Genomic DNA, 12,149 nt, shown 5'->3' with positions numbered 1-12,149 from the left:
AACATCTCAGCAGGGGTCCACAAGCTCAAAAAAGTGAAATATTTTCTCTGGACAGGCAGTCCTGGGTTTGTCGCCGTCTGGTGGCCACTTAGAGAGAGAGAGAGAGAGAGAGAGAGAGAGAGAGAGAGAGAGAGAGAGAGAGAGAGAGAGAGAGAGAGAGAGAGAGAGAGAGAGAGAGAGAGAGAGCATGTCGCCTCCTGTTGCTGCGCCTCACTGTGGGATCTGCTGTCGACCTTTCAGACTGAACACATGAACGCAGAAAGCTTTCTTTCCGCGTTTCCTCGCTATGAGCGAGCCGGAGGTTTGGCGGAGTGAAGCAGCACCGCGTCTGCTCTGAGTCCGGAGCGGCAAACCAGCTTGTCATTGCGGGGGGATTTTTTCTTTTTTCTTTTTTCTTTTTTTTTTTTTTACAATTTTTTTGTGACCCAACTTGGCAGAGAAAGTCACTCGCTGCTGTGCTTGTGCTGCCGGAGCTTGTTTGTTTGCAGAGAAAGTGTGAAACAAGTGTGAGAAAGAGAGCAACAGATGTTTTTTGGTGGATATGCGGCCGGCTGAGGAATGAGAGCAGCAGCGAGGCACCGGCGGCCCTTCCAGCGGTTCTGCTGCTGTGGAGTCGGGCTGCTCGCCGTCATTTGGCTCGCACAGGTCATCCAGACACCAGGTGAGACCTTAATATAGACACACAAACTGCGCGTGCCTGCGAGCGTGCCCATTAATTATAATCCTATGAACATTTTTAGACATACATTGCAAAATGAATAATATATCAACCCCCCCTAGCATATGCAAAGTGTGAAGAATATTGCTCACTGTTTGGATTTATAGATATTTTTTGTTTGGAGAGAGAAATGCAGCCATCAGGACCCATTAAATGTCCTTTTTTAGAATTAAAATATTAAATAATCCAATTAAAAGGAAGGACAATTGTAAAGAAAATACCCTTAAACATCCATATACAAGTATTAGTCTCAATAAGGAGCCTTAAAGTAGCATAAAATGCAGCATATTTCATATAGTCAGAGTATAATCTATTCATTTGGAGCAAATATCCAGTACACCTCCCCTCCCCCCTTTCCCCTTTTGCATAAATCGTCTTTTATATGGATCAAAATATGATATATATACAGTATATGCATATGCAGTGTCTGTTGTAGTTATATTTCTATAGACAGGAGCTGCATTCTCCATCAAAATGTATTCAAGCAGGGTTAAATTATAACATTTAATCGTCTAAATGAGAGAGAGAGTGCAGGTGCAGAAGTTGAAAGTGCATTTGTGATAACTGTGCAACATTTTTGGACGCCAAAGACACAAACAGTGCTGAATCACTGTTCTAAATATTTAAATCATAGTTCAGTAGTTTCAAATATAACTGTCTCCGGGCCATGATTCACTTCCCTCACACTGCAGGAAGGTGACAGTTTGTTGATTACATAAAGCAGACAGAAAATTGTGGCACATATAAATCCAATCATTAGGGATAAAGTTCAGTTATAGGTTATTGCAGATTGACTTTTCATATTCATCTCAGCAGAAATGCTGCATATGACTGAGCATGTTAATTTTTTGTGGACATATCCTGAAATAGACTGCTTGCCCTTTTAATTTCGGGCCTTTTTTCCAGACTGTCACTGTAGTTAAGACTGTCTTCTTTCCATCCATGACACAATATAACACATCTGATTGACACTCACTACATTTCCTTCTAAATCTCTATTATATTAATAGATGTTATAGATGTTATAATGCACCTAAAGGCATTTATTTCCCTCCCAGCTTATTATCCTCTCATCACCTTTGCTGCTCTGGTCACACACTGTCACACACACACATCAGCTGCTTCAGCACCCAAAATGTCATTCTCTGCATCATCATGATATGAATGAGTGTAATATCTCTTATCAGGAGTGGTTTTAATCCAGTATTGAAAGCTCAGGGCCTTCGTGAAAGAGCGTCCCAGTGAATGAGCTGTGGCATTAATATTTATACTTCACCTTTAAATTATGAGTGTGCCATCAACCAGAAGAGGTTTTTTGAACCGAGATCAAGGCAGCTCAACTTAAACCGTATAAAAGCACGGGGCGAGGCATGTGGTCTGCTGTTTGTAACGGCGACAGGCAGGTTACTCTCACAATGTTTGGAAAATATTACACATACTGTAGCATCCTGAATACCACAGCTTGTAGAACCATTTATGGATGTGCTGATCCAACCCTCTGTATCAGTAAAGGTCTGATTCAGGCAAAAATCCTAACAGGATTTGATATGCAAAAAATATATTACAATCACAATAACGGCACCAACTTCTTGAAAAAATATATGTAACATAGGGCTTTCAACATATATTTTAAATCTGAGTATATATTTCATTATGAAAGGTATGTTTTCTTTAACAGATCGCCAAAAATACACAGTTTATCGTAGAAAGAAACTGTAAAAACGGGCATTTTCGTCGGAATTTGAGCTTTTCAACAGTTCTTTAAATGATGATATGTTATGAAAGTTTCCATTAGGAAAAGTAACCAACACAAAGCTTAAAATTTTGATATATCTGTCAAAATCACTTAATTCTATACATGTCTTATTTAAAACGTTGCGAAAAACAAACAGTTTGTAATAACTAGATCCTGTTAAAATCATTAAATTCTGCTCCTCAGTGACACTGTGAAGTCATGATTGATTCTGCTGAGACGAATGGTCACGTGACAAATATTCACTGAAAATCAGTTTACACAGAGCCGAGAGGAGAGGACAGGTTGTTAGGTTATCAGAGAAATTCATCTTGGGTTTTGATATCCAAATGTGGAATAAAAAGCTCACTGCTGTTTGGGCCACTATAGGATGTTATTTATTTAATGTGCAGTGTGTAGGTATGTAGATCCTTTAAAACATAATTTATACAACTTATACTTAAATAAGTATTTATGCCACTTGAATTGGTTTTCCCTCTCCAAGAAGAAAAAGCAACAATTGCTGCAGCAATGATTAAATTAATCAAATCTCTTACTATAGATGATTATTTTCCATGTTTGCAAACTGAAGATTAACTATGCATTAAATACTCATGAAAAACCCATATTTTATAATCGTCTATTAATGGAAGCTATTAACGATGTACTGTTTGGAAAACATGAGGTCTTCAGCTTTCAGAATCCATTAACCATCCATAGTAAGTTGTCTTATTAGGAGGTACCTTAAAAAGGTGTTTTTAAAGGAATACATTAGTGAAGAAGAGGTTACTTGGGCATTTCAAGCCTCACAACATTTTATCTACAAAGGTAGGTTGTAAGCAAGTGGTGGACTCCTTTCAAAGCATTTCTAAAAGGCAGCAGCACGAACAGATGATACTTCAGGCTCCCCTGTGTGTCCCCTGTCACGACCGTCTGACAACACACTGGAGTTTAGCATTGATTGAAGAGGTTCAACAGATGTGGCTCACACAGACAAAAATGAGCAGCTTTGGGCACTGTGGAAACAAACTGACATACCAAATAGTTGCTTATTTACACATCCAGCAGACACAAAGTGACTTTAGCATCCTTTGGAGTCCTGTTTTTGTCAGAACCTGGTCTCACAGAAATCCGTGAAATAGCCACGGATTTCGCTTAACTCAAAATCCGTGGAATAGCCACAGAATCGCTCAAATTTCCGTGAAACTGACACGGATTTGGCTACAATGCAAGTTAATGACAGTCATATCCCGTGGCTATTGGTTTGTTCCAAGTCACGTGACTTTCAAGGTCCCGGCGGTCAGAACAAAAAACATGGCGGACAGTTTTCTCATTTTTAGTGAAAAATCAATATTTTGACTTAATTTCTGCATAAAAATGGATTTTGATCACATTTCTAGCGAGAAATATATGTTTTATTTTCTAAATATTCACTCAGTGAATGTACATAATCACTTTGTATGTTGGAATAGCCACGGGATATGACTGTCATTAACTGCATTGTAGCGAAATCCGTGTCAGTTTCACGGAAATTTGAGCGATTCCGTGGCTATTCCACGGATTTTGAGTTAAGCGAAATCCGTGGCTATTTCACGGATTTCTGTGAGACCATGTTGTTTTGTCATCCTGATGAATTTAAGTCTGACATCCACTCGGACCGTAAATCGTGGGTTCCATCACGATATGATATTAGATCGATTCACTGGACAACGATACGATATTTGCAGATATCACAAAGTTTGCAACGGTACGACTTTGATCCGGTTCAATTCAGGGACCAGCAATCAACCTCTTACATTGATATCAACTCATAAAAAACAACAGACATATGATTCCAGATATTTAAATGAAAAACAATCCATTCTTTTTTAATACAAAGATTAAAAATAGGCCTTCTGTTTGTTATAGAATGCCACATTCCATTTAAGTGCAAATGTTTTTTATTGGTTAACTTAAAGATCCTGTGATGATATTTTATTTATGAACATAGACCATTTCCAATATGTGTGCTCAGTTTACTTCTAAAAAAAAAAAACAGGGAGATTGTGAAAATAACGACATCGTTATTGCATCGTTGCAGCTTGATCGTGTGCAGATGAATCAATATATCGAAGTATAATTCCCCCCCTAATATACATACACCTTTTAGTTCTGTTTCACCAGGGAAATATCTGATTCTGTAGTTGTTAAATTCTCACCTATGTTGAACCAGCCTGTTCTCTGTCTCATCTTGTCAAATACTGACGCCTTGTCACAGCTCTTGGCGTGTGATACTGACACACATGCCGTCATAGAGCAAATTATGTAATATGAATATAAAATATAAGTTTTAGAGCCCTCACAAGGTGGGCTAGAGTAGGAGGTGTATGGGTCAAACAAAACCCGGATTTTAACCCAGCAGACCGGCGTTTGTGTCCCAACGTACAATGTTGTCATTGGGACTCAACCTGCTTAACTGTGCAGAAGTCGTTCTTAAACCCAATTGTTTGTTTACCTTAACCTTAGTCAAGTCCTTTTAATGTCTAAAGTACAGTGGTGGAATGTAACTAAGTACATTTACTCAAGTACTGTACTTAAGTACAATTTTGAGATATTTGTACTTTACTTGAGTATTTCCATTTTATGTTACTTTATACTTCTACTTCACTACATTTTGAGGCAAATATTGTACTTTTTACTCCACTATATTTAGCTGCCAGTTTTAGTTACTTTTCAGTTCAAGATTTAACATAAAAACATAATTAATATGAAATGTTTGCTAACATGTTAACATGTTTTAAATTGAACATCATAAGAGTATATTAAGTTGTTAAAATGAGCCCTACCTTGAGAAAATTAAAGAGGTCCGTACATAAATGCATCAAAAATAATAACCCAACAATATATTTTTAGAATATATGAAACAATCTGAGTGGGTCCATTCTGCATAATGAGTACTTTTAATTTTGATACTTTAAGTACATTTTGATGCTGATACTTCTGTACTTTTACTTCAGTAAGTTTTGAATGCAGGACTTTTACTTGTAGTGGAGTAATTTCACAGTGTTGTATCAGTACTTTTACTTAAGTAAGGGATCTGAATACTTTTTCCACCACTGCTAAAGTAAACAGTTTCCTATGAACATGGCAGTTTATTTTGAAAAGCCCCTATGCATGTTACTGTCTGGATGCGTCTCTGACACGTCCATAACACCAGGAATTTATTGCTTCAATTGAATATATTTACTATCAACACTAATTGGACCGCCACATAAAAAATGCAGAATCTCTCTTTGAAGGTTAATCTATTGATAATTTCTCTATTATTTGATTAAAAGTGTCCTTCACAACTTCTTATATGCCAAGGTGAAGTCTGGAATTTACTCGTTTTGCCCACAAACAATCCAATAATTACAATGAAATTAAATAGATAAGAAACTGCAAATGTTCACCAGAGAGTCTTTCTCCATTTTTGGCAAAACACTTACGTATGATTAATCAGTTGACCAAGTTGTTTCCAATTAATTTTCTGTCCACTGCTTAATCATTTAAATGTGTTGAGTTAATAGAATCTGTAATAGAAATAGAAGCTACATGCTGTTTTTATTTCTCCTTTATAATGAGACAAGATGTGGTTTAGGTGTCAGATTAAGTGCAAAGTCCAACTCTATTTGTTTACCTTTATCATAGTAAAGTGGTTTTATGACCTAAAGTTAACAGTTGCCTTTAAACATGGTAGTTTATTTTGAAAAGTCCATATGCAAGTTACTAACAGGATGTGTCTCACCGTCCAAAACTGAAGTGAAGGGGTTTTTTGTGCGTCATGGACAGTGACAGAGCTTCATTATCTGGCGAGTTGGAATGAGAATGTGTTGGTTCCTGTTACAACAGGATAAACAGTTGACGGTGGTGTGGCTAAAGTTAAAGTTTGCGGGCTATAAAACAAGCATTCAAACATGATTTGAACATCTTCCAGGACATCTTCTTGACTTATAGATTAGACGAGAGAAATTTGTCAGTTAATCAATTTACTCTTTTGTCAAAACAGTGTTAAAAAAATAAATGGTGGAATAAACTAATGTCAAAACACTGAATTGTAGTAAATCTGCAGAAATGCAAACTTAAGGAAAGTGTGCATAAAGCCTTGAAATATCTGAGAGAGAGAGAGCGACAGAGAGAGAGAGAGAGAGAGAGAGAGAGAGAGCAACCTGGTCTCACAGAAATCCGTGAAATAGCCACGGATTTCGCTTAACTCAAAATCCGTGGAATAGCCACGGAATCGCTCAAATTTCCGTGAAACTGACACGGAGTTATTGACAGTCATATCCCGTGGCTATTGGTTTGTTCCAAGTCACGTGACTTTCAAGGTCCCAGCGGTCAGAACAAAAAACATGGCGGACAGTTCTCTCATTTTTAGTGAAAAATCAATATTTTGACTTAGTTTCTGCATAAAAATGGATTTTGATCACATTTGTAGCGAGAAATATATGTTTTATTTTCTAAATATTCACTCAGTGAATGTACATAATCACTTTATATGTTGGAATAGCCACGGGATATGACTATGTCATTAACTTGCATTGTAGCGAAATCCGTGTCAGTTTCACGGAAATTTGAGCGAATCCGTGACTATTCCACGGATTTTGAGTTAAGCGAAATCCGTGGCTATTTCACGGATTTCTGTGAGATCATGTTGGAGAGAGAGAGCCCTGAAGCACCTGACAGCTCTAAACCCTTGCAGCCTTTGCAGGAACGCACCTTAAATGCAACGAGTGATTGGACAGTGGGATTGGGTCATATTTTTTTGTAACCACTTTAAAAGTCACTATTTTTAGAGTTTGGCCATTTGTGTCCCTGCCTCCCCCTCCAGTGGGCCTGCACCCAGGGAGATGACACATACATTGCATCAACTGACTCATTTTTCTACACACGAAATTTTCACATGCCATCAGAATAGCAGGAACATTGGTCATATGAAAGTTGTCCTGTTTATAGAGAGGAAATACATTCAGAGCGGATCTCTATTGACACAATGTTTCAGAATCTGGAAAGCAGCTGCTCCCAAAAAATAAAAATGAACCGTGTAAAGTAAGAAGAGATGACCAATTGTTCAGCAACTTTTGATCAATTAAACCACCAGAACGGTGGGATTAACCACGATCAAACTGGAGCCAGTAGTTTTAGTTTTTTGCACTCATGACAGAGTCGTGATTCCAGCTTTGCACCACATTGGGGGTATTTGAATTCGCCTACGCTCAGATTTATATAACTGTGGTTTAGTTTTAGGGTCAAATCAAATCAAATGTTCATCAGCTCTCTGTTTACTGCAACATGACCCTTCGTAAATGTTCAATCTTTTTTTATGAAGTAATATCCAAAGACTCAGGTTTCAGAGGCAGCAGTGCTTATCTGCAGCGCCACTATTGAGTATTTCACGGTCAGAGACAACACGGACTGCAGTCGTGTCCCGTGGAGGCAGTGAACCTGTTTGGGGTAAGACCGAAGGAAGCCGGTCTTTCCAGTCGATGTGTGATTGATGGGATCAAATGTCTTGTTTCTGCTAAAGAGGGAGGTAACACTGGTTTGACTCTCCTGAAGGGAGCAGATGACCGTGCATGGATTTTAACTTTTAAAGAAGATTTCGCTTTCGAGGCTCGTGAAAATCAAACTGGTGTTGTTTAATGATTTGCAGCAGTTTTTGTTCAACATGTGTGCCAACAAGATGGATTAGTTTCTATTTTTTTGCTGCAAAAAATAGGAATAAATGTCAACAACATGAGCATTTAGCTCACAGGTTCCCCACAGTTTACATGATCACAGTGATGTGTAGAGAAAGGAATTATGGGTTATGGTATTTACACTTAACATTATGCTATTTACACTTCTGCACTCAACCAGCGTGTCTGTGAGCCATGGGGCAGCAGGATTAAGATATTTCCATACAAACACATTTCATATTTCACTGCTCTTTCCGTAACCTCTTCGCTTTTATATTTATATCCTTGGCCTTTAGCAGACATTCTAATCTTGAAGGACAATTACTTCACAATTATCTTAAACACAGTGGAAAACTGGAATTATCAGCAACATCACCGGGTCAGAGTGACAGCAGTGTTATCTTTATGTCAAATTTCAGCACTTTTAAAGCAGTAAACTGTTTTTTTTATCCTTTTACAACAGAAGTGTAAAGTTTATAGGTTTAAACCTTAACCTGTTAGCAGTTGATTGACCTGCCAGTGGAAAAATCTCATTTCGTTGCCATTTTTTTTTATGTAAAGCTTCCAGAGATACATTGACAACAAGGAGGTTTCTAAGTCAAGTCAAGTCAAGTCAAGTCAAGTCAAACTTTATTTATAGAGCACATTTAAAACAACCGGGGTTGACCAAAGTGCTGTACAGATATCACAGTTGCAGGAAATACGGTAAAAACTAAAATACTAAAATACATAAACACAGTGCAACAATAGAATAAAATCAATTAAAAATATAATAAAATCAATTAAAAATGTAAATAAAATTTTGTTTTTGCAAGATTTTTGCAGTTTAGAGAACAGAAATGCCCATCATGCAAATGTGAAAAATACAGAAATCTCCAAAATGTCAAAAATTTTTGATGTTCCAAAGGTCTTAATGTGTTGATGTAATATTCTGGAGGGTTTTTGAAGAAAACTGCCTGATTCAGCACCAAATGTGTGTAACGAATGGTATCAAGCAAAAAAAAAATGCTGCAACACCTTGGACATAATAAAAAATGAGCTGGAAATGGTCTTCAGAAAGCCAAACGTTAATGTTATCAATGTTTAACCTTTATACGCCTTAATAGGTTTACTTAATTAATTAATTTTAATTATTATATTATTAAGTCATTTTATTAGAGATGTATGAGCAGAACAACTGGACACACAGTGCAGAGCTGCATCTCAAATTAATCTTTAGATCCTTACCTTTAGATGATGTACATGACTTCTATGTGGCATTAACTGATCATCTGATATCTTAAAAATCCACAACCACCAATTCTACATCATCATATTATTTATATATAATAAATGGGGCAAACCGGCTTTTTGACTCAGCAAATGCCATATATAATCAGTGTGGCTGTCGTTTAGGCCTTTATTGACTAACGTCATTGTTGATCATGATGATCACAAAGCAAGAGGCGCTAAGATGTGGGTGGCTTACCACCTCAGCTAAACTATTTCCTGAGGGGAAACCCTGTTTAGTGTCAGCAACAACAGACCCTCAATCTTCCTGGGAGATATAAAGGCTTGGAAAGTGATCAGATAACTTTTATAATGACAACCGTCTGGGAGACGGAGATCACATGTAGAATTAATTTATAACTGCAAGCTTAGAGAATAAGGACTTGAAAGTATTGTTAAGCAATTTATTAATGTTCAGATTAAGTATTTACTGTCAAAAGTTACAAGTCACTTATGTATGTCACCCTTTTTTTCTGCTCTCTCTCTAATATGGGCTGCAGCAAGTCACCACCTTCCCTGCTGATATCTAGCCAGTGTTGGTGGAAAATGTGAATTGAAGTGATAAATTCCTGTATGCGCTTTATTGACAGAGAAAGTGCCTATGTACCAAGGTTATAATAGTTTTGGATTTTTCATTAGTTTAAGTTTTAATTTCGTTGTGAATTTTTGTTTTCAAATTCAGTTAGTTTTAAGAGTGAGTTTTCTAGTTTTAGTTTGGTTTTTATTTTTTGAAAATGCTTAGTTTTAGTTTAGTTTTTATTAGTTTCAGTGTTAGTTTTAGTTTTTTTGTAATGGGCTATGTGTTGGGTGCGAGATTCAAAGTGGTCATAATAAATTTTGCCTTTATTTCCTTTGGTTTATCCATCTCAGCCCCAATTAGGTTATTAACTGTTTTGAATTTTGGTTGGAGTGTAGACATCCAAGTCTCAGTAAACATATTCACCATGTGTTGCATGTTCAAATAGAAACACTAAATTATGAATGAAAAAAGTTGACAAAAACGAAAACTAAGGACATTTCCACTATAATTTTAGTTAGTTTTAGTTAGTTTTGTAACCACGCAATACAGTTTCAGTTAGTTATCGTTTTTTTAAAAACTCTAGTTTTTATTTTTATTTCAGTTAACGAATGTGTTTTTTCAATTCTAGTTTTCGTTATTTTGTTAGTTTTCGTTAACTATAATAACCTTGCTATGTACTACAATGTATGCCCACTGAGCAGCTGCTTTCACTCCCTCTTTGGAGGACATTAAATTAACAAAATACTGTAAAATACTGTAAACCGCCACAGCTGAAGTCTTGGCTTCTCTGCTGCATTTCAAATACATAGAACCGAAAATCTGAGTCAATCACAACACTGTACGATGTCTCCTCGTGCATAACATCCTCTGCATTTATTCTGGGATGCCAGTGAAGAGAACAAGGACGTTTATGAGTGGCAGCTGGAACACGCCCCCTGGTTACACAGGGAAATCCAAGCTGAAGTAGCCTGCAGCTCTTCCTTGCATCCGACTACGTCCCTGTCACGTCAAATGAGGGTGCTGGATGCAGGCAGAAAAAAATAGATTTTGCAGCTGCCCACTCAGCTTTCTCTGCCAAAATGGCACACACTGAGGAATTTATCGCTCCAGTTGACCACATTTACTACCAACGCTGAGTGGACATTCACATAAAAAGTGGCAAATCTCACTTTGAAGGTTAATCTGTTGATCATTTCTATATTAACCCTCTGAACCCCAAGCCGTGTAAGGTTTTTTAGCCTTTTATTTTATTTTATTTTTTTTTACATTTTACTCAATGTGGCTTTGTATTTCACTGTAATATATACGTCCTGGAATGAGCACAATCATGGCTAGAAGTGGGAACAACTCAAAAATGTCTTTTGTGCAGAATAACACAGTTATAATGACTTACATCCTAAAAAAAAAAAAAAAGAAGAAGAAAAAACTTAAGTTGAATTTTGGAAGAAATCTTTTTAAAACTTTGAAATAAAATTATTATATATTATAAATAAGATTATTATATATTATTATAATTAAATACAACATTTTGTGTCAGGAATATTTGAAAAAAAATTGTTTCTCCACATGCTATACACATTGAACTATTGAACGCATTTTACAACCACTCCTGTCCTCTCCTCTGCTCTGTTTCAGTGAAAAGAAATTTTCAGTGAATATTTGTCACGTTTGTCTCAGCAGAATCAATTATGGCTTCACAGGAGCTTCTCCTCCTTCTGAGGAGCAGAATTTAACGTTTTTAACAGGATCTAGTTATTCCAAACAGTTTATTATTTGTGACATTTTAAATGAGACGTGTAGAATAAAGGGATTTTGACAGAAATGCCACAATTTTAACCTTCGATTTGGTTTCTTTTTCTAATGGAAACTTTCATAACCTATGATCCGTTCAAGGACTGTTGGAAAGTTCAAATTTGGACAATAATGCCTATTTTTACAGTTTCTTTCTGTGTTAAACAGTGTATCTGATGATCCTTTAAAAAAAACATAGGTTTGCCCACCAGTGGGATGGGGTTCAGAAGGTTAATTGAATAAAAATGTCAATCACAAGACCATAAACAATCCAAAATCCAATTAAATGAACAACAATGAAAAGAAATTGAAAAAACTGCAAATCTTCACATAAGATGCTGGAACCAGAGAGCGAATAATCAGATGTCCAAGTTGTTTTTCTTAATTGATTTTCCGTCCATTGCCTCATCAATTAAACCAGGG

General features: G+C 36.7%; 1 protein-coding gene across 1 annotated transcript in view; it reads left to right on the top strand.

The window, feature by feature from the left end:
• The window catches only part of LOC131987194 (sodium/potassium/calcium exchanger 3-like), a 37,479-nt gene continuing 25,330 nt past the window's right edge, over positions 1-12,149 (top strand). Inside the window, exon 1 of the mRNA XM_059352380.1 lies at positions 1-661. Coding sequence (XP_059208363.1) covers positions 559-661 — 103 coding nt within the window. The 5' untranslated portion in view covers positions 1-558. The remainder of the gene's footprint in view (positions 662-12,149) is intronic.

The sequence above is a fragment of the Centropristis striata genome, chromosome 15, assembly GCF_030273125.1.
Source record: "Centropristis striata isolate RG_2023a ecotype Rhode Island chromosome 15, C.striata_1.0, whole genome shotgun sequence".
NCBI lineage: Eukaryota > Metazoa > Chordata > Actinopteri > Perciformes > Serranidae > Centropristis > Centropristis striata.
The sequence above is the reverse complement of the archived record's forward strand: the minus strand, read 5'-3'. Positions and strand labels throughout refer to the sequence as shown.